Source organism: Aotus nancymaae, unplaced genomic scaffold (assembly GCF_030222135.1).
Source record: "Aotus nancymaae isolate 86718 unplaced genomic scaffold, 86718_ANA_hifiasm-v0.15.2.pri h1tg000003l, whole genome shotgun sequence".
Lineage (NCBI taxonomy): Eukaryota > Metazoa > Chordata > Mammalia > Primates > Aotidae > Aotus > Aotus nancymaae.
In genome coordinates, this window is record NW_026988414.1 from 11,011,802 (window position 1) to 11,038,511 (window position 26,710).

At 36.7% G+C, this 26,710-nt stretch overlaps 1 protein-coding gene across 2 annotated transcripts in view; it reads left to right on the top strand.

Moving 5' to 3' along the window:
- C5 (complement C5) overlaps positions 1 to 26,710 on the top strand; it is a 124,725-nt gene that overhangs the window by 35,163 nt on the left and 62,852 nt on the right. The window contains exons 18-25 of one of the 2 annotated variants that reach the window (XM_012458229.2): positions 6,126 to 6,216; positions 7,541 to 7,614; positions 8,461 to 8,600; positions 17,297 to 17,524; positions 18,705 to 18,765; positions 23,255 to 23,344; positions 25,010 to 25,222; positions 25,652 to 25,727. In XM_012458229.2, coding sequence (XP_012313652.2) covers positions 6,126 to 6,216; positions 7,541 to 7,614; positions 8,461 to 8,600; positions 17,297 to 17,524; positions 18,705 to 18,765; positions 23,255 to 23,344; positions 25,010 to 25,222; positions 25,652 to 25,727 — 973 coding nt within the window. The remainder of the gene's footprint in view (positions 1 to 6,125; positions 6,217 to 7,540; positions 7,615 to 8,460; positions 8,601 to 17,296; positions 17,525 to 18,704; positions 18,766 to 23,254; positions 23,345 to 25,009; positions 25,223 to 25,651; positions 25,728 to 26,710) is intronic. The other variant, XM_064378441.1, reaches the window with a different exon arrangement.

The following is a 26,710-nucleotide window of genomic DNA, read 5'->3' on the forward strand; positions in this document are numbered from 1 at the left end:
AACGTTGTGTACTTATATAAAAGTTGATGTGTTATTTCAGTTTCAACCACAATACATGTTTCCAGAATTTATAGAACTCTCATTAATATGTTTTTAGAACTTTTAGGACTTTGTCTTTTTTTTTTTTTTTTGAGACGGAATTTGGCTCTGTCGCCCAGGCTGAAGTGCAATGGTACAATCTTGGCTCACTGCAACCTCTGCCTCCCAGGTTCAAACAATTCTCCTGCCCCAGCCTCCTGAATAGCTGGGATTAAAGACGCCCACCACCACACCTGGCTAATTTTTGTATTTTTATTAGAGATGGGGTTTCACCATGTTGGCCAGGCTGGTCTCAAACTCCTGACCTCAGGTGATCTGCCTGCCTCAGCCTCCCAAAGTGCTGGGATTACAGGCATGAGCCTCTGCGCCTGGCCTGTATCTAATCTTTAACTAAACAAACAAAAACAAAATGACAGTTTCTGTTTTATACATATGTGTGCCACATAATGACATTTTCATCAATGATGGACCACATATGTGACAGTGGTCCTAGAGGATTATAATACCATATTTTTGCTGTACCTTTTCTGTGTTTAGATATGCTTAGATACACAAATGTGTATCATTGCATTACAGTTGTCTGCAGTATTCAGTTCAGTAACATGCTGTACAGGTTTGTAGCCTAGGAGTAATAGGCAATACTATATAGTCTAGATGTGTGGTAAGTTATACCATCTAGATTAGTGTAAGTACACGCTATGATGTTCACACAACAACAAAATCACCTAACAACAGATTTCTCAGAACATAACCCTATTGTTAAGCAATATCTAATAATCATCATTTTGGTAAATGGCCATAAAATTTATGTTTGTAGAAATATATTCATTGAGATGTATGATGTATGAGAGTCAGATTGTTTTCCAATATTTGTTTTTTGTTTTTTTTTTTGTATTGAGAGATGAAGTTTCGTTCTTGTTGCAATGGTGCGGTCTCAGCTCACTGCAACCTCCACCTCCCAGGTTCAAGAGATTCTCCTGCCTCAGCCTCCCAAGTAGCTGGGATTACAGGCACCTGCCACCATGCCTGACTAATAATATTTGCTTATGATAAGCAGAATTTTAATAAACAATCTAGTCCATATGTTGGTTTTCTTTTTGGAAAGAGGATTTGGCTTTTTTTCTCTTAAATTTTTTTTTAATTTTTAAATTTTTGTGGGTAAACAATAGGTATGTATATTTGTGAAGTACATGAGATACTTTGATACAGGCATGCAATAAGTAATAATCACATCATGGAAAATCGGGTATCTATCCCTTGAGGTATTCCTCCTTTGTATTATAAACAATCTAATTATGCTCTTTTAGTTATTTTTAAATGTACAATGAATTTATTATTGACTATAGTTGTCCTGTTGTGCTATCAAGTACTAAGTCTTATTATTTCTATTTTTTGTACCCGTAAACCATCCCACATCCCCCACATCCTCCTACCACCCTTCCCAGCCTTCTAGTCTCTATCTCTATGAGTTAAATTGTTTTGAATTTAGCATCTACAAATAAGTGAGAACATGCAAATTTTATCTTTCTGTGCCTAACTTATTTCACTTAACATAATGACTTAACATAATAACTGGAGTTCCATCCATATTGTTGCAAATGAAAGGATCTCATTCTTTTTATGGCTGAGTATGGCCACATTTTCTTTATCCATTCATCTGTTGGTGGACATTTGGTTGCTTCCAAATCCTATTTTTAACAGTGCTGCAACAAACATGGAGTGCAGATATGGCTTCGAAGTACTGACTTTCTTTCTTTTGGGTATATACCCAGCAGTGGGATTGCCCGATCATATGGTAGGTCTATTCTTTGTTTTTTGAGGAAATTCCAAACCGTTCTCCATAGTGGTTATAGTAATTTACAGTCCCACCAACAGTGTACAAGAGTTCCCTTTTCTCCACATCCCCTCCAGCATTTGTTGTTGCCTGTCTTTTGAATAAAAGCCATTTTAACTGAGATGAGATGATTATTTCATTGTCATTTTGATTGCATTTCTCTGGTGACTACTGATGTTGAGCACCTTTTCACATGCCTTCTTGCCATTTGTATGCCTTCTTTAGAGAAATGTCTATTTAAATCTTTTGCTCATTTTTAAATGGGATTATTACATTTTTTCCTGTAGGGTTGTTTGAACTTTTAATATATTCTGGTTATTAATCTCTTGTCAGATGGGTAGTTGCAAATATTTTCTCCCATGCTATGGGTTGTCTCCTTTATTTATTGTTTCCTTTTCTGTACAGAGGCTCTTTAACTTGATGTGATCCCATTTGTCCATTTTGGCTTTTGGTTGTCTGTGCTAGTGGGGTATTATTCAAGAAACTTTTGGCCCTACCAATGTCCTGGAGTGTTTTCCCATTGGTTTCCTGTAGCAGTTTTATAGTTTGAGGTCTTAGAGTTAATTCATTAATCCATTTTTATTTGGGTTTTGTATATGGAGAGAGATAAGGGTCACATTTCATTCTTCTGCATATGGATATCCAGTTTTCCTAGCACCATTAATTGAAGAGACTGTCCTTTCTCCAATGTATGTTTTTGGCACCTTTGTCAAAAAATGAGTTGACTGTAGGTGTGTGGATTTGTTTCTGGGTTCTCTATTCTGATCCACAGGTCTATACGTCTGCTTTTATGCCAGTACCATGCTGTTTTTGTTACTATAGCTCTATAGTATGATTTGAAGTCAGGTAATGTGATTCCTCCAGGTTTTTTTCTTTTTGCTCAGAATTGCTTTGGCTATTCTGGTGTTTTGTAGTTTCATATGAATTTTAGGATTTTTTTTTTCTATTTCTGTGAAGAATGTTATTGGTATTTTTATAGAGGTTGCATTGAATTGAGATTGCTTTGGGTAGTATGGACATTTTAACACTATTGATTCTTCCAATCCATGAATATGGAATAAATTTATTTTTTTTGTGTGTCCTCTTGAATTTCTTTTACTGGTGTTTTATAGTTTTCATTGTAGAAATCTTTCACTTCTTTGGTTAAGTTAATTCCTAGGTATTTAATTTTATTTGTGTGTATTGTAAATGAGATTACTTTTAAAATTTCTTTTTCACATTGTTCACTATTGACGTATAGAAATGCTACTGATTTTTGTATATTGATTTTGTATCCTGCAACTTTACAGAATTCATTTAGTAGTTCTAATAGGTTTTTTTTTGTGGAGTCTTCAGGTTTTTCCAAATATATGCATACAAAGATCATTTGACTTCTTCCTTTCTAGTTTGGATGAACTTTATTTCCTTCTCTTGTCTAATGATTCTGGCTAGGACTTCCAGTGCACTAGCACTTGCCTAGAAATTGCAGTCCCTGTGGCCTAGACTGCCCCTCAAATTCACTTAGAACCCCAGAACACTCCAGCCCATGGTGGGGAGGCTGGCTGAAACTCAAGCTCCAACCACGGGGATGGGCAATCCCCCTCTGGCTAGGGCCAGTCCAAATGCTCCCTCCATGGGCAGACATCAGCTGAGTACAGCCTGGTTCTGCTTTCCACTGTGACAATGCAGCACTGAGTTCAGTGCAAAACCACAGAATCACTGCACTCTTGCTTTCCCAATATATAGGTTCTCCACACTGCACAGCCACTGCTAGGGGATGGGGGAGGAGTGGCATCAGTGCTTCAAGACTATCTTTCCTGCCCTCTTCAATGTCTCTTTCAGTGATGTAAAGTCAAAACCAGGTACTGTGATTGCTCACCTGATTTTTGATTCTCATGATGGTGATTTTGTGTGTAGTTAGTTATTAAAATTTAGGGTACCAACAGGAAAGACAAATGGTATAGGCTTCTATTCAGCCATCTTGCTCTGCCGTCTCATTTTTTCATTTTTTTAAAATTGTACTTTAGGTTCTGGGGTACATGTGCAGATCATGCAGGATTGTTGCATAGGTACACACGTGGCAATGTGGTTTGCTGCTCCATCCCCCTGTCACCTACATCTGGCATTTCTCCCCATGTTATCCCTCCCTGACCTCCCCACCCCTTCACTGTCCCTCCCTTGGCCCCCCACAACAGACGCCAGTGTATGATGCTCCCCTTCCTGTGTCCATGTATTCTCATTGTTCATCACCCACCTATGAGTGAGAACATACGATGTTTGATTTTCTGTTCTTGTGTCAGTTTGCTGAGAATTATGGTTTCCAGATTCATCCATGTCCCTACAAAGGACACAAACTCATCATTTTTTATGGCCGCATAGTATTCCACGGTGTATATGTGCCACATTTTCCTTGTCCAGTCTATCATCTATGGGCATTTGTGTTGGTTCCAGGTCTTTGCTATTGTAAACAGTGCCACTATGAACATACATGTGCATGTGTCTTTATAACAGAATGATTTGTAATCCTTTGGGTATATACCCAGTAATGGGATTGCTGGGTCAAATGGAATTTCTATTTCTAGGTCCTTGAGGAAGCGCCACACTGTCTTCCACAATGATTGAACTAGTTTCGAGTTTATACTCCCACCAACAGTGTAAAAGTTTCTATTTCTCCACATCCTCTCCAGCATCTGTTGTCTCCAGATTTTTTAATGATCACCATTCTAGCTGGCATGAGGTGGTATGTCAATGGGTTTTGATTTGCATTTCTCTAATAATCAGTGATTATGAGCATTTTTTCTTATGTTTGTTGGCTTCATATATGTCTTCTTTTGAAAAGTGTCTATTCATATCCTTCATCTACTTTTGGATGGGTTTGCTTTTTCTTGTAAATCTGTTTTAGTTCTTTGTACATTCTGGATATTAGCCCTTTGTCAGATGGGTAGATTGCAAAAATTTTTCCCATTCTGTTGGTTGCTGGTTCAATCTAATGATTGTTTCTTTTTCTCTACAGCAGCTCTGGAGTTTAATTAGGTCCCATTTGTATATTTTGGCTTTTGTTGCCAATGCTTTTGGTGTTTTAGTCATGAAGTCCTTGCCTATGCCTATGTCCTGAATGGTTTTGCCTAGGTCTTCTTCTAGGGTTTTTATGGTGTTAGGTCTTTTGTTTAAGTCTTTAATCCATCTGGAGTTAATTTTAATGTAAGGTGTCAGGAAGGGGTCCAGTAATCATCTGGCTTGGCTTCAGCTGGATAGAAGTCTCTCTCTGCAGCCCCTTCCTCGCTGGAACTCTGCCCCTCATTCCAGACAACTTGGCTTTGCAAAACTCCCATCTGCGTTGCCACAAGTCTTCAAAATCATCAGGCTCTGCTTGGATTCCTCTTCCTGCCCTAGTCTGTAAACTGCCTCTAGGCAGTAAGCTTGGGCAATTTTAGGTTTCACCTAATTGTTTCCTTTCTCTCAGAGATCACAGTCCTGCTTATGCTCTAATGTCTGAAAACTGTTGTTTTGTATACTATGTTTAGTTTTCTGTTAAAGCGTCTTAGATAAAAACAGAAGTCCTGTCCATTTTTATTCAAATAAATATAAACAAATTACCAAGTTAAGGAACGCAGAGTCATAAAAAGCTTCTCTTTTTTCTAATATAAACACAATTATTATAATTATATAAGTGCAAATAACTTTATAGATTGATCAATATCTTATATAATCTCAGGAACACTATACATTTAGCAATTTAAGAAACAAATCATAAAAGATATTTTGATACTTTGTTTTGCCAATGCTATTAGTGGAAAAATCCTAAGCTTTTACAAGTTTTTTGTTTTTGTTTTTGTTTTTTTGAGACAGAGTCTCACTTTGTCACCCAGGCAGGAGTGCAGTGGTGTAATCTCGGCTCACTGCAACCTCTACTTCCAGGTTAAAGTGATTATCATGCCTCAGCCTCCTGAGTAGTTGGGACTACAGGCACCCGCCACCATGCCCAGCTAATTTTCATGTTTTTAGTAGAGACAGGATTTCACTAGGTTGGCCAGGCTGGTCTCGAATTTCTGACCTCAGGTGATCTGCCCACCTTGGCCTCCCAAAGTGCTGAGATTATCAGCATGAGCCAGTGCACCCTGCCTATGGTTCTATTTTGAAAGCATTAAACAAAATATTTTATTTACCCATAAGAAAATGCTTAAGTTATAGATTAAAGGGCCATATTTTAAAGTTCAGCTATAAGTAGAATTCATATTGTTTTTTCATAATTAAATATGATTTTTTTGCCCAGACATGAAGATCCTGTTGCCAGTAAGCAAGCCAGAAATTCGAAGTTATTTTCCAGAAAGTTGGTTATGGGAAGTTCATCATGTTCCCAGAAGGTATTATACTTCTTTCATGTGTCCTTGAAAGAAATGTGGATAATGCAAGTATTATGGCCAAAAATCTGGAAACTACCCATTTCCCAATAGCTTGCTAAATAGTTAAGACGATCCTGCAATTTGATAAGATTTTGTTTTGTTTTGTTTTGCTTTGCTTTTTTTAATTTTTATTTTTTTAATGTACATTGCACCAGTGATTGGCTCCAGGGCAGAATGAAGAAGGGTACTATTCCACTTCATTTCTATGCATTTAGTACACACAACTATGTGCTATGCACTATATTAAGCCGCTATTTTTATCCTAAAATATCTTGTACTATAAAACAAACATTGATAAGCAAGAATAAAGGTTCTTTTCTTTGTTTTTTATTCAACATGTTTTAAGAAAAACACTTCCTCTATACCACTGAAAACAATGATGTACTGAGTCCTCAAGCCACACTCTTCTTAGGTGCACTTAAAGCACTGGTTTTCCAATGAGAAGGCAAGGAATGCCTTCAGAGCCCTGCAGGTGTCTCCTTATGCATCTCCTCGTTTCTACCCTTGTCTTTTCTAATCTTTCTTCCACACAATTGGTGTCCATTTCATCTGACATTATTCATTAGCTAGTATGTCCTCTAGTAAACCTTCTGGCCACTGCTCCCCACCCTACCAGTGATTGGATTAATTAAAATGTAAATAACTTGAGGGTGTGAACTAAATTCAGATTACTGTTTTTGTGTTGAATGAATGCACACTGCCTCTGAACTCTTATAATGCCTTATTGGTAAAATGATTACAGTGCAGTGTAATTTATTTACTTAACTGTTTCTTCCACTAGATTGTAAACTGCCTGAGAGTGGGACTATATCTTTTCAGCGCTGTTTACTCAGTACTCAGCACTATACCTGATACAAAGTTGGTAGACAACAGCTGTAAATAAATATACAAGCTTAATCATAATCAGAAGTTTTTAGTTATGTCAGCTTTGTTTTGAGCAGTGCTAACATGCATCACTGTGCTTCCCTATGTTAGAATATACTGACAATGAACATAGTTTTCTCTTTGTTTTATATGCTTGGATTTTGCAATGTTTCATAGGCATCCTTCTGAACTTGAATTCTCATCATAGAGGTGTAATGTCTAAAAACATGCAATATATACCAGAGTTACTGAATTTTTTTTCTTGATGAGATTTTCCTTAATACCTAATGTGATTTCATCTTGTGAATTTTTTTCTTTCTTCTAAAGTAGTTTGAAGCAAAAATTCTGTTAATAGATGTCTCTCTCAAGTTGGATTAATCAATATTCTACTGTATTTAAATATCAACATTTTAACTTCCAGAAAACAGTTGCAGTTTGCCCTACCTGATTCTCTAACTACGTGGGAAATTCAAGGTGTTGGCATTTCAGATAGTGGTAAGCAGGCTTAAGTTATATATGCTTTTAAAGAATAATTTCATTAGCAAGATGTAATTCTCTGTTATTATATATTTAGTTTACCCAAGACTTAAATGGTAGCAATTTTTAAAAATATATATATTTTTTATGTATTACCAAAAGACTTGGATATATCCATATCTTTGAACATACTGATTTCTCCTTTTGCTCCTCTTTTCTTTTCCCCCTTTTTTTTCTTTTTTGTAAATGAAGAAAGGGTCTCACTATGTTGTCCAGGCTGGTCTCAAACTCCTGGTTTCAAACAATCTTCCCACCTCCACCTTCCAAAGTGCTGGAATTACAGCTTGAGCCACTGCACTCAGCCTCAAGTCTTTATTTTCCTTCACTTTTTTTACTGACTGAGATTTTGTGTAAAGTTAGAAACAAATAAATGACCTCTCTTGGGCTGATCTTTGTGATGATTAAGTACAGATGCTTTCTAAATAACTTCAGGGATGGTTTTGTTTGTTTGCTACTTTTGTTTTAAAATCTTGGTTTCCACAATTAAAATTTTATACCCATTAAAAATGGCACCAATAATGAATATCTAAAAAGATTTGGTGCTTTAGGTGATAAACATTCTCATGCCTTAAATAGAATTAAATATTTATTGAACAAATGAAGTTTTCTGTTAATACTAATTATCATTGAAATTAAGATCAATGAATAGAAAATTCAAGGGCATGAGGTGAGAGTGCAGAGAAAAATATGACGTAATATTCTTTTTTTCCTTGAAGTAAACCAAGTGTGAGAAATTTTAATACCAATAAAGCATTATAGGGATTTCCTAATATAATTCTACTTTGCTTCCACTTTGGGCTGAAGGTATATGTGTTGCTGATACTCTCAAGGCAAAGGTGTTCAAAGATGTCTTCCTGGAAATGAACATACCATATTCTGTTGTACGAGGAGAACAGGTCCAGTTGAAAGGGACCGTTTACAACTATAGGACTACTGGGATGCAGGTAAGTAGGTATTAATATTTATCAAATGAAGGAAACATTCTCTGGTTTTCTGAGCATTCTGTTAGTGGAATTACCATACACAAAAAAGTAAAAATTCAACCCAGTTCAGCAATAGAAACCAAACAGTTACAATGAGCATTGTACTAGATGTGTAGGGATATGAATTAAAGGGATGAAGAAAGGAGGAAGGGCAAGTAGGTATTTATGTAACTTCAGTTGAAAGAATAAATTGCTTAAGATAATCAATGTGCTGTGTAAGTCCAGAGAAGGATGAATTCATATTTAGTTCCTTTATTTGCCAGTACTCAGAGTTCCTTGATCTCCTTGATTCTAACAACTCTTTCCTTTCCTCCATTTTAGCATTCATACTCAACTTCACTTTATAGATCTTATCATCTTCTCTAAAATCTTGATTTCAGACATCTCACATCTCACCATCCAGTGACAACCTCCTTCGGTTCAATAGCATCACTGAAACCTCCAGTCCATTGACTCAGTCCCTTTTATTGTCCATTACTCCTTTGCTGTTTTTACTTTACTCCTTGTTCATGTTAGAATTCACAAGCCGTCATTAAAACCACACTGACTAAAATTATGCCAACTCCCTGGATCCTCTCTCACTCCAGGATGCAATTCTAATCATGATTAGACCCACGATTTATCTTCCCCTTGCCAGCACACCTCTAAAGAGAATTATATAATAGGCTGACTGATTTGACTTGAAACTAACATCACAAAACTTTGCATAATAATTCAATGTGTTCTAAAATTCTAGCTATATTTTTTAAAAACACTAACTTTATTCTTAGAGATTAGTATTTCAGTGGTTTCCTAAAATTTTGCTTACATCCCCTCGTTTCAGAAAAACTATGTACCTCTTTGACACATTTTAAAAATTGGCATCTAAAATTTTTATCATACATTTTAAAAAGATGGCAATCTATTACTTTAAAAATATTTAAATATTGATATTTTAAAATAAAACTCTTGCATCAAACTTATATTAGCAGACTCCAAATACCATAGAAATCAATTTTTTAATTGATGTGGAGAGGTGGGAACACTTTTACACTGTTGGTGGGAGTGTAGATTGGTTTGGCCATTGTGGAGGGCAGTGTGGCGATTCCTCAGGGACCTAGAAATGGAGGTTCCATTTGACCCAGCAGTCCCATTGCTGGGTATGTATCCAGGGGATTGTGAATCGGTTCTACTATAGGGACGCATGCGCACGAATGTTCGTTGCGGCACTGTTTACGGTGGCGGGGACCTGGAGCCAACCCAGGTGCCCATCGATGATGGACTAGACGGGGAGAATGTGGCACATGTACACCATGGAATGTTGTGCAACCATCAAAAACGATGAGTTCGTGTCCTTTGTAGGGACATGGATGAACCTGGAAACCATCATTCTCAGCAAACTGACACAAGAACAGAAAATCAAACACTGCATGTTCTCACTTATAGGCGGGTGTTGAACAATGAGAACACATGGACACTGGGATCTGTTGAGTGGAAAAAGGGGAGGGACAGCGGGGGGTGGGGAGTTGGGGAGAGATGGCATGGGGAGAAATGCCAGATATGGGTGAAGGGGAGGAAGGCAGCAAATCATGCTGCCATGTGGGTACCTATGCAACAATCTTGCATGTTTTTCACATATACCCCAAAACCTAAAATGCAATTAAAAAAAAAAAAAAGACTACTTGAAACATAGTATATAGCTAATCCAGGTCTTCATAATCTTTACCAGAAGTTATTTGCTCTTGTGCATAATTACAAACAAATGTTCTGTGTTGTGCACAATTATTTTGATCTTAAAGGCCATGCTTATTAGAAAAAATGTTTAGGATTCTGTAGTTTCCCCTTAGTGCTTTCAATATATCTTCTTTGTATTCATGCTTATCTATATATTAAATTATATTTATAATAGTTTCTATATAGGCTTGTTTATGTATGTATATGATTGTACATAGACATATGTATCTAGACTTGGGAATGTATAGACTTAAAAATAAAATTATAAACCTTGTCATAACTTGAAAGAAAAAAAAGAAATCAATTTTTAAAATGTTTAAATAAGCTCTTTTTTTTTTATTTTGAGGTGGAGTCTCGCTCTGTCTCCCAGACTGGAGTGCAGTGACACTATCTTGGCTCACTGCAACCTCCTCCTCCCCAGTTCAAGCGATTCTCATGACTCAGCCTCCTGAGTAGCTGGGATTACAGGCGCATGCCACCATGCTTGGCTAATTTTTGTATGTTTAGTAGAGACAGGTTTCACCATGTTGGCCAGACTGGTCTCGAACTCCTGACATCAAATGACCCACCTGCCTCAGCCTCCCAAAGTATTGGGATTACAGGCATGAGCCACTGCTCCCTGCTTCAAATAAGTTCTTAATGACAGATTATATATCATTTCTTTTCCTCAATGAATTCATATTTCCATTCTACTTCCTTAATGTTATGTATTTATGCTCGAATCTTTTCTGTTGATCACCTTATTATACTTTGATGAACAAAAATATCTATATACATTGAAAATGAAATATTTTTAAATTTTGTGATTGTAAGATTCAAAGTATCAAATGATATGTCAATTTAGGTATCATTACAAATATTATTATTAGTATACTATTGATAAAATAACATAATATATATTTATAAAGTTATTAAATGTAAAAAATAAAATTTTATTTAAAAATTATCTTCTCATTGGATAAATGAAACTTTTCTCTCAATTGGCTTAATAGCTATGGATAAATATTATTTATTGTTAGAAATGAGAGAGGGTTTGATATAAATTCTATTCTTATTTTTCACTTTTATAGAGGTAGGCATTGCTGTTTAACCCAATATTATCAGGAAGTTTGTTAAAATAAAAATATTGTCAATTTTATTACCTCTTTATCAATATATTTTAATCTTGGAGCTTCACATTTAGCTTATTCAATTTATGTAATATGTTTGCTGCATAATCTAACTGGAAAAATCAGTCCTCATTGATAAAATAATTAGCCAAGTCAGACTTACTTTTTGTCATGGAAAGGCCAGTTTCTGATTTTTTAATCCAAATCATGTTAAGAAATGTCATTCTTTTTTTTCCACAATTTTAATTTTCAGTAAAAATGAGCTTTTCCATATAAACTTGTTTCATCAGAGAATGCACACACAAATTTTACTTGGCCACAGGATGTAAATGGGGAATAAACTTAAGTAATCAGAATTTACCATACTGATGGTATTATTATTATTTGAGACAGAGTCTCTCTTTGTCACCCAGGTTGGAGTGCAGTGACATGATCTCGGCTTACTGCAACCTCTGCTTCCCGAGTTCAAGTGATTCTTCTGCCTCATCCTTCTGAGTAGCTGGGATTACAGGCATGTGCCACCTCACCCAGATAATTTTTGTATTTTTAGTAGAGATGGGGTTTCACCACGTTGTCCATGCTGGTCTTGAACTCCTGACCTCGTGATCTGCCCACCTCGGCCTCCCAAAGTACTGGGATTACAGGCATGAGCCACGGTGCCCAGCCAGTATTATCTTATTTTTATAGAAATAAAGTCAAAATGTTACTCATTTATCTTCCTTAGAATTTACTCACAGGGTTTGCATAAATCCTGTGAATCATGCTACCATCTTCAGCCATGTGGAATTGCCTTCCCTCATTTGGCTTCACCCCCACCACCCTAAATACAACGTGAAGAGTTGCAAAAGGGCCTCAGTTAAGAAGCTGGGAAGTTGCTTTAACATTATTGCCTTCAAACTCATATCTTTTCTGCAAACAGAATGCTTTCTTGAATTTAAGATAAGCTTAATTCAGATAGAGATACCAAAAACCATTTCTCCAGTGGGTTCTTGTAGTGGTTTTTGTCTCAAAATCCTGATTCAAGATTGGCTTGAGGCCTGGGAACTGAGATACTAAGACAGTCAGACTATCTCATCAAAACAGGCTGAGCGTAATTTTATAACTCACACTGATCTTGGCTACCAAAAGATTTTGGTAGATGATTACGGAGGTGTCATTCTTAAACCATGTAAATTGTAATTCAAGATAGACACATAAATAGGTGGGCATAACAAATGGGTAAGGCACAGAGGCCAAGCCAAACTCTGTTCAGCTGTAGAACTGAGATCAGCAGGGGCTCCTCTGGTCACCTAGTCTTAAACATATGAAATAGGTTTGTGTATGTATGTATACACACACACACACACACACACACACACACACTGCATCAGCAATTTGTGCTTCCACTAATAATATTATCAGAGACATCCTTCCATATCAGTATATACAGATTTGCTTCATTACTTTAACGGCTGCACAGTAATTCACACGGTGGGTATATTATAATTTATTGAACCATGTTTCTATTAAAGACATTTAGGTTGTTTCCAGGTTTTCACTATTATAAGTGATTTTGCAAAGTCTCCATTTATGCATACATATCTTCCTACATGTATATTTCTGTAGGATGGATGTTTTTTCTTGGAGTGAACTAACTGGGCTAAAGGGCATGGACATTTTACCTTCTGATAAATATAGCCATAATTATCTTCCAAAAGGACTACATCAATTGACATTCTTACCAACTGTATTCAGGTAGCCTTGATCCCTCACATTCTTATAATTTAGGGGATGAATACTTTTTCTTTTATGCCTACAATGAACACATATACAGAAATTGAAATGAATGGACTAGATAACTACATGTATCATTTTGATTAAAGCTCAAAAATATAACATTGCTGAAAAAAGCAAATTGCAAAATAATATGTACACAATGAATACAACTACATAACTTTTAAAAACGTGAAAGACAGCACTATGTATTGTTTATTAATACATATAAAGTTTTTGCCAAGTTGACAGACACAAGTGATATGTCATTGATGTTTCTATTTCACTACCCTGATTACTAGCAATGTTGAACCTCATTTCATTTGTCTGTTGGCCATTTGTATTTCTTCTTTAATGTATTCTATGATATTCTATATGCTACTTTAATACCCTTTCTTTTGCTTTCCATCGCTTCTTCTTTCTTAGTTTCCTAATCTGAAAAATAGGATGATAATAGTAGCTATTTCATAGTTGAAGAAAAAATGAGCTAATTCATGTAAATATAGTACTTGGCCCATAGTAAGTACTCAACAAATGTACTTTTTATTGTTTATAGGAGCACTTTGTATGTTACAGCTGTTAATCCTTTATTGATTATAAATGTTGCTGGTATTTTCTCTAATCTGCTACTTGTCTTTAACTTTGTTAACAGTGTTTTTCATTTGTGTGTTATAAAATCTGTAGATCTTTTCCTTTGTGTCTTCTGAGTTTGGTGTTTTTGGAAATCTTTTCACATGGCAAGTTTTAAAAACATTTTTCTACAAAAAACTGCATGTTCTCACTTATAAGTGGGAGCTAAACATTGAGTATATATGGACACAAAACAGACACCATGGCCTACTTGAGGGTGGAGAGTGAGAGAAGGGTGAAGATAAAAAAAATTACTTATCGGGTACTATGCTTATTACCTGAATGATGAAACAATCCACACCAAACCCCTGCAACATGCAATTTACCTATACAACAGACCTGCACAGGTACCCCTGAACCTAAAATAAAATTTTTTTAAAAAGCTATTTTTTTCTGGCCAGGTGAGGTGGCTCATGCCTGTATTCCCAGCACTTTGGGATGCCAAGGCAGGTGGATCACCTGAGTTCAGGTGTTTGAGACCAGCCCGACCAACATGGAGAAACCCCGTCTCTACTAAAAATACAAAATTAGTTGGGCATGGTCGCGCATGCCTGTAATCCCAGCTACTCGGGAGGCTGAGGCAGGAGAATCGCTTGAATCTGGGAGGCGGAGGTTGCAGTGAGCTGAGATCGTGCCATTACACTTCAGCAGGCAACAAAAGCAAAACTCCATCTAAAAAAAAAAAAAAAAACCCTGTTTTTTTCTATATTTTCTGTAGTACTTTTATAGCTTTTTATGAGCATTTAGATTTTTTTTTAAATCTGAAATAAAGAGTTAATCTCAAATAGATAGCCAGTGATCCAGCAGTATTTGTAAGGAATTCATCTTTTTCCACTGATTTAAAATGTCACCTTGCCCCCATATATATTGAATTTCCATATATGTGCATCTATTTATAGATTCTCTCTTCTGTTTTGTTTACATCAATATCACACTGATTAAAAGTACCATAGATTTGTGGTTATATTTTATATCTATTAGGCAGGTATTCTCTGGTATTCTTACTTTTCAAATGCTTTTGATGTTGTTATTCTTACACATTTACTCTGCTAGATAAACTTTGGAATTAGTTTGATGAATTCTCCTTTAAAAATTATAACAGGGTTTTCATAGGTATTGTCCTGAATTTATAAATTAATATAAGGAAATTGACCTGCCATATGTTGAATCTTTTATATGTCTTTATCCTATTGGTTTATGAACTAAATCAAGGGTCAGCAATTTACGGACCACGGGCCAAATCTAGCCTGCCATCTCTTTTGTATGTCCTTTGCAATGACATAATTATATATAACTTGACAGCATTTGAAAGTGTCATGCATATTACTATACTGCCATATTTTACATAATCTTTAAATTATCAGTGAATTTCCATCATATCAAAATAAGAAACAAATACAACTGTGATATTTTGGGGTTAGTTCCTGTTAATTACCTTTCCTCTTGAGTATGGGTTACACTTTCCTATCTCTTTATATCTAGTAATTTTGGATTGAACCTTGGGCTTTACTAATAAAAATATTATGTAGACTCTGGATTCTATTACGTTCCTCTAAAGATCTTTCGTGTGTGTGTGTGTGTGTGTGTGTGTGTGTGTGTGTTAGCAGACCGTTGGCTGAATTCAGTCCCAAACTCTGAAATCTCAGTTCAGTATTTTTAGCCTTAGCTGGGATGCTAGAAGTCTGTCCTGTGCATAGTTCAAGGGTGAGCCAGGTTCGAGCCAGGATTATACGCAGAACTTGGAGCTCCTTCACTATTCAGCTATGGCGACTACTCCCTACTTTGTCCTTTAGTTCCTCAAGCCAGTATGATATCAGGTTCTACTGGGGTTTTAGCCACTCCAAGGTACCAATGGGGCCTGCCCTCAGGGTAAAGCTATAAAAAGCAGGACACTTATTCAGTGTCATTCCCTTCTCCCAAGTGCCACTTTCCCTTCCACTCTCTGGTATCTGCAGGTAGTTTGTTTGTTTGTTTTAATATATATGTTGTCTAGAATTTGTGGTTATTTTTCAGAAGGGTTGCCCAATATGAGCTATTTGGCTATTACTGAAACCAAAACCACTGTTTTTGATATTTTCTATCAGTTTCAAAAGTTCCTTTTAGTCTCAGTTTACTAAGAGTTTTTGTAATGCAATTATGTTGAATTGTATTAAATGACTCTTCTATATCTATCCTTCCCCACCCTACCCCTGCTGTCCTAAGGAAATCATTGGCTGAAGGTGATCCAATGGTCTTTTGCTCTGGCCCCTCCCATCCAGGTGGTTGTTTCCCAAGAAGATAGTTAAGAGGGAAACGGAACTTTCTATTTTCAAGAAATTCCTCAAAATCAGTGGCTAGATAGCTGGTGCTCTCTCTTGTTTACCTGCTTGATTTATTCTGGATTTTATGGATTTATTCTTTTGGGTATAGTTCTCAATTTTATCAGTTCACCAGAATTTGGAGGGAAGACAAAAAATGTTCACTAGTTGAGCCAGAAGTCAGTTGGCACTATTATTATTCCCATTACAAAGATGAGAAAATGGAGGATTAGAGAGTTCATGCAACCACTTTCCATCACCAGTTAATAAGATGGATGCCAAAATTTGAATCCAGGTGTTTCTGGAGCCAGAGTTTAGTTGTAAAATGAGATACAAATGGGAAGTTGATAAGATTAGAAAAATAAGCTGAGGACATAATGGACAGGGCCTTGAATGCCAATATAGGGAATTTTCAGTCTTTGATGAAACCATCATTTATTGAATACCAGAGACTGAGCTAAAAGATACAAAAATGAGTAAGATGAAAATGAACAAGTACCTGAACCTAAGGCTCCCACTATCTGAAATACAAGCAAACATGTAAGGAGACAGGATAACAAGTTCTGTCACAACAGCCTGAGCTCTGTACCTAATTTAGTAGGTAACAGTCTGAGAAAGGTAAGATGTGTCTAAGACAGTATTGACTTTTCTAGACATCTCTTTGCATTGCTAAACTCTACAACTTGTGTATCTACGTTAGGAAATCTGAAAGAAGCTTTCTCCTGTGCCTTAGAATCTAAGGGATTATTTTAACATTGTTAAAGTGGAGAGTTTGTGTCCACACAAGCATAATCAAGGTAAACTTTTTTAGAGATAAAATATTTCAAGGCCGGGTGCAGTGGCTCATGCCTATAATACCAGCACTTTGGGAGGCTGAGGCAGGCAGATCACCTGAGATCAGGAGTTTGAGATCAGCCTGGCCAATGTGGAGAAACCCCACCTCTACTAAAAATACAAAAATTAGCTGGGTGTGGTGGCGCATGCCTGTAATCCTAGCTACTAGGGAGGCTGAGGCAGGAGAATTGCTTGAATCTGGGAGGCGGAAGTTGCAGTGAGCTGAGATCACACCGCTGCACTCCAGCCTGGGCAACAGAGCAAGACTCTGTCTCAAAACAAAAATGTATTTTGATATAATTCTTAACTTGTGGTATTTCAGTTCTGTGTTAAAATGTCTGCTGTGGAGGGAATCTGTATGTCAGGAAGCCCAGCCACTGATCAACAGGGCACAAAGCTCTCCAAATGTGTGTACCAGAAAGTAGAGGGTTCCTCCAGTCACTTGGTGACCTTCACCGTGCTTCCTCTGGAAACTGGCCTTCACAACATCAATTTTTCACTGGACACTTCGTTTGGAAAAGAAATCTTAGTAAAAACATTACGAGTGGTGGTAAGAAAAACATGCTTAAATAACTTATGCTTAAATTATTGCAAAAGAGAGACACAGAAGGAGGGGGAGAGAAAAACAACAATGTAAATTTAACAAAATGTTAAGCATTAAGAAATCTGGTTGGAGGTTATTCTAGATTTTGTTGTACTATTCTTGCAATTTTTCTGTAAGTCTGAAATTGTGCCTAAAATTTTTTAATAAAACAATAACATTTGTTTTGTAGAAAATATAAAATATTGAAAAACCACAGATAAATAAAAATCATCAATAATTCCCATACCCAGAGATATCCAATTTTAACAATTGGTACATGTCTTCCAGGCTGTTTTTCCCTTAATATATTCAGAAAGTGCATCTTAAAATCTATGTGCTGGACATTATGCAAGGTACTGGAGATAAAGCAATAAATAAGACATGACCCTTGAATTTAAAGAACTTATAGTCTAGAAAACTTTCCATTGTATAAACAAATAAACAGCCCCAAAAAGGAAGAAAAGTATCATTTGTTGAGTACAATTTACTCACAGTCTGTTAATTGTATTCCTGTTATTAACATTAATATTTTTATATAAGTATGATTTACAAGTTAAAAATAATAGTACTTTTTAAAGGACAAGATTCTTGCCAAGAGTCATATGGCCAGTTAATGACAGACTGGGTCTTCCTGGCTCTTCACTCTCTGAGTTCTGTTTTCAACTATGAAATTCACTTCAGTAAACATGTACCAACTTATTTTGTGCAAGGCACAGTCCTGTACATCCTTGCATTGTGGTTCTGTGCACTCTGGAGCGAGGCTGCCTGGCCTTGAATCTTGGCTCCATCACTTCCTAGCAGTGTGATGGTGTTACTTGATTTCCATGTGTGTCAGTCTCCTCATCTGTCAAATGGGAGTAATAACAGCACCAACCTCATAGAGGTTTTTAGAGGTTAAATGAGTTAATACATAGAAAGCACTTGGAACAATTATATGACATATAAATAACTTCCATTTAAGTGTTTGCTCTGGTCAATATGCAAATAGCCATAAAATCTTATTGCTGCTTTTATGCATGTAAGTATTTTTACATAGTTTGCCTTTTCCAAGAAAAAGAATTTTTTAGTTGGAAAAGTTGATCCAGGAAATTCGGGTTATATAAACTTGATTATGTTTTTAACTGAATGTTTTCTGCCTTTATTTTAGCCAGAAGGTGTCAAAAGGGAAAGCTATTCTGGCGTTACTTTGGATCCTAGGGGTATTTATGGTAGGCAAAATGATTTTTTATTTTATATGTTGTCTTTTGCTTTAGAAGTTAAAGTGTGTATATAACTTAAAACACTATTTTTCAGAATGTGAATTGTCTAGAATCAGAAGTATCCAATTGTGGCCAGGCATGGTGGCTCACGCCTGTAATCCCAGCACTTTGGGAGGCCAAGGTGGGTGGATCATTTGAGGTCAGGTGTTCAAGACCAGCCTGGACAACATAGTGAAACCTTGCCTTTACTAAAAATACAAAAATTACCCAGGTGTGGTGGGGAAGGGGGGTGCCTGTAGTCCCAGCTACTCGGGAAGCTGAGGCAGGCGAATCACTTAAACCTGGGAGGTGGAGGTTGCAGTAAGCCAAGATCATGCCACTGCACTCCAGCCTGGAAGACAGAGCAAGACTCTGTCTCAAAAAAAAAAAAAAAGATGTATCCACTTCTTAGATCACTGTCTTTCTTGACAGACTTTCTTGACAGCATTATAGAACAACTACTATAATCTGAATGACTGAGACACAACAATAATAATTCCATTAATTTTTAATGTAAGACTTCCCTTATATGTTATTCATTTTCTATTATCACAATAATAACTTATTATTGAGCCAACGGTCCAAAGAACACCTAAGAAAAAGTAATTTACATAATGAATATGCATTATTTGAAAACATAGTAATGCTGATTAATCACTTAACAAACCCATTCCTCATTGCTCCTGCTTCCCTGCTTTTCCTTCAATTGAGATATCACAAATCTTCCCAAAGCTAGAATTCTGCAAACATTTGAGTACTTAATCAAGGCCTAAATACATATACATGTATTCATGAAATTTAGGATGTGCCCAGTTAACCATTCTTTTCTTTTCAATTAAAGAAGACAGATTACTATAGTTCTTATTAGATGCTTACAATTTCTCTTAAAGTTATATCAATAATTTTTGTTTCCTTTCAGTGATATAGCAATGGGGAAAAAATTTACTTACAGATAATAACCACTATCATCAGTGTCATTTCCTCTGGGAAAGCAAAGAATTAATACCCTTTACACTTTAATTCAGCTGAGTATCATGAACTGAGGAGTATTAATTCAGTAGAGTAATTAAAAAGAAAACTCCATCTGTGTACATATATCCACATGCTTACTTGTTTCTCCAATTTTTCCTTCACACAGACCTCCTCCCAGCCTGCCCATTGTGAATGATCAATGGGTAGAGATATTACAAGTTTTGAGGGTTTCAGCCTCATACAATTATGTCAAACCTCAAAAACCACTGTGTCCTTGACTTCTCTCTCTCTCTCTCTTTTTTTCCACCACTGATGCTTCCTATACTGACATTATTGCAAACAATTTTCCAGACCAGTCTTGTTTTACTCATCCTAGGTCTGAACATCAGGGCCACAGGATAGGAACCATCTTTTATCTGGGAATAAATCTCTCTAGAGAAAATCTGGGTTAAAACAAAAATCTATGCCTCTTTCCAATCTTTTCATATGACTTTTTTCCCTTACCATTTTAGGCAACTTAGATTTAGGCAGCTTTCCTGATTTCCAGAGAGCTAAAGAGGGAAAAGATGAAAATTCTGTTAAGGTTATTTCAGATATTTTATTAATATTCTAATATTTCTTCTTATTATTATTGAGACAGGGTCTCACTCTGTCACCCAGGCTGGAGTGCAGTGGTGCCATGTCAGCTCACTGCAACCTCCACCTCCTGGTTTCAAGCAATTCTCCTGCCTCAGCCTCTGGAGTAGCTGGGACTACAGGTGTGAGCCACCGTGCCTGGCCTACTTCTAATATATATATATATATATATATATATATATATATATATATACACACACACACATACATACATGTATGTATTTTTTATTTTTTATTTTTTTGAGACGGAGTTTCACCCTTGTTACCCAGGCTGGAGTGCAATGGCGCGATCTCGGCTCACCGCAACCTCCGCCTCCTGGGTTCAGGCAATTCTCCTCCCTCAGCCTCCTGAGTAGCTGGGATTACAGGCACGCGCCACCGTGCCCAGCTAACTTTTTGTATTTTTAGTAGAGACGGGGTTTCACCATGTTGACCAGGATGGTCTCAATCTCTTGACCTCGTGATCCACCCACCTCGGCCTCCCAAAGTGCTGGGATTACAGGCATGAGCCACTGCGCCCAGCCATATTTATATATTGAAGTTGCTATACAAGTATGATACTTTACAGGGTTCAATTTTTAAAAAATGCTAAAATGTATTTGGAAAAATAAATGGACAATGATGTTAAAGGAAATCTGAAAAATATATCAGTGAGGGAGAGCAAACTGTATATAGTAATATCTCTATTGTTATAGATATATTTAATTCATTTTTCTTACATAGAATTTCAGAGTATGTTTCCTCACCATTTTATCCATCCCCTAGTGAATTTTATCCATTGCTGTATATATAATACATTTTCCTTGGAAAAATCCGTGTTCACATTTACCTGGACTATATATCCAGGAGGTGGATCAAAGGGTATACACATATTTAATGCCATTTAGTTCTGTCATATTGCCCTTCAAAGTGGCCATACTTCCACTAGCAGTGCGTGAGGGTTTTCCTCTCTCCACAACCTCACCAACCACATTTGCCTCTCTAAAATGTGGCATCTTTGATGGGTATAAAGCAATATCTCATTATTTTTTTAATTTGGATTCTTCTGGTTACTAGTGATTTTAAGCATTTCTTCATATACTTGTCCATTTGGGTTTCCCATCTGTCAATTGCCTATTCATACCTTTTGCACATTTAAAAATTTTACATTTGGGTTGTCTTTTTTTAATTTCTTATTGATTTTGTCTCTTATGTACCTCTTTGAGCAACAGCAAACCTTCATGGGTTTTGAAAAGGAATTCTTTATTCTGATGTAGTCAAATCCATCATAATTTTATCTTATGATTATATATATTTTGGGGTGATCTTTAAGAGGTCTTTCTCTTCCCTTAGTTCACAAAGATGTTATAGATAGTCTATTAATTTTATAGATTTGACTTGAAAATGTTTTAATCTCTCCGGAATCTGCCTTTTTATGTGATGTCTTGATGGGTCTTTTATCATGATTACTGACGAGGAGTAAAATTAACTTCTCTTAGTTTTAACTTTCTCTTTACCTTTTCCATCTGGTAATAGAGTTACCAACGGAATTGAAATAGTTAAGAGCAGGTTTCAGTGGGGAAAATGGTGCAGGAGCAAATCTAGGATAATCTCAAAGCTATCTGTAGTAAGTCCCATATACTGAGCATGAATTGTATGCCAGGCTGTTTGTCTATATTATTTTTATCCCACAAAAATCCTTTGAGGAAAATATTGTTATTTCCGTTTAACTGATGAACAAATTGAGGCTAAGAAAGGCTGAATCTTGCCCAGTATCACATACATAGTAACCTCTTTTTGAACTCCATGCTCTTTCACCTACATTGCAAACCTCTTAAATGTCTTCACTGAGTTTTATTTTGATATATCCTCTGCATTTATCAAGGGTTAATGAAGAAAGAAGTTTTATGAGAAATGTTCCTGCATTTTTAGGAAAGCCACATGGCTTGTCCCTTAAATTTCAAAATATGATTCATTTTTCTTTAGCATCTTCCATATGCCAGGGACTATGCTACGTGCTGGGACTACAACTGGAATGAGAAATGATTCCTGTCCCCAAAGTACTTTCTTAGCAGGACAACGCGAGGTGGATTCTCTTTGTGGTGACTAGTATGGGCTCTGCAGCAAAACTTCTGGAGTTCAGATTGCAGCTCCACCTGTACTCGTTCTGTGACCTTGAACACATTACTTTCTAAGCCTCAATTTCCTCATCTATAAAATTAAAATAATGAAAATGGACATAACATACAGGGTTGTTGTGAGGATCCAGTACAATAATTCAATTAAAGAGCTTAGTAGCATACTTGGTACTCTTTCAGTAGAATGATAAATGTTACCTTTTTTTAGATATAAACCAGTGATCACAATAGAAAAATTATCTGATACTAGTATGCTAAAACTCTGTTGTTTTGCTTATAGATTAAAAAGTATCAAAACTAGACTGGGAAGGGAAGGTAGAAAGAATTTCAGGTCATATTTCCCTGTGGAGCTAATGTTCAATATATCCTTGACTAAGAAATTGCATGTTAGTTATTCTTGGCTTTCAGTTCCAGGAACAATCTTCCCTCTTTGGGCAAGATGGCATGCTATATTTTGCTGGTGAATAAGATTTATATAACCTATTTGTTTCACATCTTATAATGACCAGGAAGCTTACAGCCAGGTTTAATGCTTTATTTAATAAGATTATACAAGCATAGGGTTTGATAAAAGTCCTTGATGATTTTTAACTTTCTTTTAAAATTTTAATAGTCTAATTATAAAAGAATCTTTTATTTTGAAAAATTATTTGAAAGTAGATACACCCTATAAATAATCTGCAAATAGTCTTCCCCTGGAAACTCTGTATAAATCCAAATTTTCTAAATTACAGGTGCCATTAGCAGACGAAAGGAGTTCCCATACAGGATACCATTAGATTTGGTCCCCAAAACAAAAATCAAAAGGATTTTGAGTATAAAAGGTAAATTAACAAATGCCATTTTTATTTCTCATTTCACTTGGTGCTTCAAACAGAAATCAAATATCCTCATGATTATTCTGTTTCTCCACTTCTGTGTTCAGTAGCACACACAAACCTACCCTTAGGAGTGCTCTACCCTTACCCACCCCACTTTCAAACCTCTGTTCACTTTTCCCACTATCTTCTTCCAACTGCCTGATTTACATGGAGATTCATTCTCCCATGATGGAGTGTAGGGACTGTCATTGGCTCAAAGATGTCTCTAAAGTAGGGGTGCAGTTGCTTCTAGACTTAAAGAACTTCTATGGTCTTAGTGGCCAGTCTTGCTCCAGAGAAGGCTTTATGGCCTGCACATGGCCTGGAGAGAACAGCACTACTCTGCTGAAGTACCAGTCCCAGAGGGGTTGTCTTAGTCCATTTATGCTGACATAACAAAATAACAATATTTATAAAGAATACAAATTTAGGCCGGGCACAGTGGCTCACGCCTGTAATCCCAGCACTTTGGGAGGCCGAGGCAGGTGGATCACGAGGTCAGGAGTTTAAGACCAGACTGGCCAACATGATGAAACCCCATCTCTACTAAAAAACACAAAAATTAGCTGGGCATGGTGACTCGTGCCTGTAATCCCAACTACTTGGGAGGTTGAGGTAGGAGCCCAGATTGTGCAACTACACTCCAGCATGGGCTACAGAGCAAGACTCCATCTCAAAAAAAAAAAAAGAATACAAATTTATTTCTCACAGTTCTGAGACTGGGAAGTCCAAGATCAAGGCACCAACAGATTAGGTATTTGGCAAGGGCTGCTCTCTGCTTCCATGAGGACACATGTTGCTTTATCTTCATGTGGCAGAAAGTGGAAAGGCAAAAAAGCAAAAAGTGGTGAACAACTTCCTCACACCTCATCTATCCCACTCATGAGGGCGGAGCCATCATAACCTAATCACCTCTCAAAAAGCCCCACCTTCTAATACTATCACGTTGGTGATTAGGCTTGAGTGTATGAATTTTGGAGGGACATATACATTCAAACCATAGTAGGGGTTCTCCTCCACTCAGCTACATTTGCAGAAGTGATATTTGCACAAGTGACTAGGTTTTCCCTAGTCTCCAGGCTTTATGATTCAATAACATATTACCAAATGATAGAATGTCCTGACTACATTTTAGCTCAGATAAAACTTTAGAATCACAAAATGTTAGTACTGAAAAGGATCTTTTCAATCATGTGCAACCCTGTCATTGGATATAAAAGAAAGTGACATGTCCAAGGTTGCACAGTGAGTTATAGACAGAGTCATGTCAGCACTCTCTGTTCAGACTCTCTGCTTTGCTTCCTGGAAAAGATTGGTAAATATGGTTTATGATGTCTAAAGCTATCAGGTTGAATGACAACTAATTTGCCATGTTCTCTTGCAGCAATCAGTCCACTGTATTACTTTACCTACCACCATATTTTAGTGATTTTTAAAGTCTTTTTTTGTTTCTTTCAAATTGATATTCCTAACCAGATCTTTTTCACTCACCCCATTTCTGAGAAGCAAGTTAACTGCCTAGATAAAAAGGGAAGAACCATCTCTAGTTGGTTGTTCTTCCCTCTTCAGAATGTACTGTTAGAAGTGAATAAAAAGCGGCTGTGTCTACTTTGATCTTTTCTGTTTCAGGACTGCTCATAGGTGAGGTCTTTTCTGCAGTTCTAAGCCAGGAAGGCATCAATATCCTAACCCAGCTCCCCAAAGGGAGTGCGGAGGCGGAGCTGATGAGCATTGTCCCAGTATTCTATGTTTTTCACTATCTGGAAGCAGGAAATCATTGGAACATTTTTCATCCTAACTCATTAACTGAAAAGCAGAACCTGAAGAAAAAATTAAAAGCAGGTAAAAAAATGAATTTCACATAAAAATTGGGTGATTTTAAACTTTAATTACACTAATATTTAAGTTGTGAATTATAGAAAACTTTATAAGAGAATTTTAGCAAAAAAAAATCATGAGATGGACTCTACTATATAAAGATTATTTCTGTAGCATTTTGGCTTAACTTACCAAAATGCCTGGATGAGAGACAAGGCACCTGCATTCCAAAGTACAGAACACTTCCTTCCTCTTGGAATGAGATCAGAATGTTCAACTTGATAATTCCCAATTCAAGCAATTCATATACTTCCTTTGAGAAGTTCAATGCTGGCCACAGAGTTTATGCTTTCTGCCCAACACCAAAGGAAGTTTACCATTCTCAGGGGCTGATAAAGTGTTCTTAGAGTAGAAACGGAGGTCAGTGAAGCACTGTATTCTTTTTCTTGTTAGGGATGGTGAGCATTATGTCCTTCAAAAATGCTGACTATTCTTACAGCGTGTGGAAGGGTGGAAGTGCTAGCACTTGGTAAGTAGAAGATTTTGAGTTGCATTTTCATGTAGTGGTTAATTAACTAAAGAAGGATAACCATAATGTAAACTCCATTCCTCCAGTTGCTCAGGCTAAAAGCCTAGTCATCCTTCACTCCTTACTTACAATTCACATCTGATCCAGCAGATATGGATTCAAAACATATCCTGAATTTGACTACTTCTGACCAACTCCACTACACCATCCTGTTTCAAGGATAACAACCAAATATTGTTATTTTGTTATGTCAGCATAAATGGACTAAGATATACCTTCCTCTCCTGCCTGGATTCTTGCACTAGCCTCCCTTATTCTTCTGGGTTCAGCCCTGGATCTTCTTCAGTCTATACTCGACACAGCCACTGAAGTAACCCTGTTAAAACATGTGTTAGATCATGCCACTCAAAACCATTTAGGAGCTTCCCATCTTACCCAGGGTAAAAAACAAAATTTTTATTGTGATTTACAAAACTCTGTATGATCTGGCTCCACCTCATGTCTCCTACTTTATCTCCTACACTCTCTTTCCCCTTGGTTCAGCCCCACTGGCCTTCCTCAAACACACCAGGCATGCTTTCACCTCAGAGCCTTTGCACTGCCTGTTTTCTCAGTCTGGAATACTTCTCCTTAGGTATCAGCATGACTGGCTCTCATTTCCCTCAGGTCTTTACCAAATGTCACCTCAGGGAGGCCTCTGCTATATCATAATATCTAAAACTGCAACCCATTCCCCTTCCAATATCTCGTATCGTTTCTTTTCTTCTCAGCATAATTACTAACATTCTTGCTTATTCCACTATTGTCTATCTCCCCAACTGAAATGTAAGCTCCATGTGGGAATGTCCTAAGTATCCCTACTGCCTGGTACATACCTGGCACATAGTAGACGCTCAATAAGTATTTATTCAATGAATCATAACTTCCAAAATTATGATGATTTGAGGGAAAGATAGTGTGAATTAATTAAGAGTCCACATGGC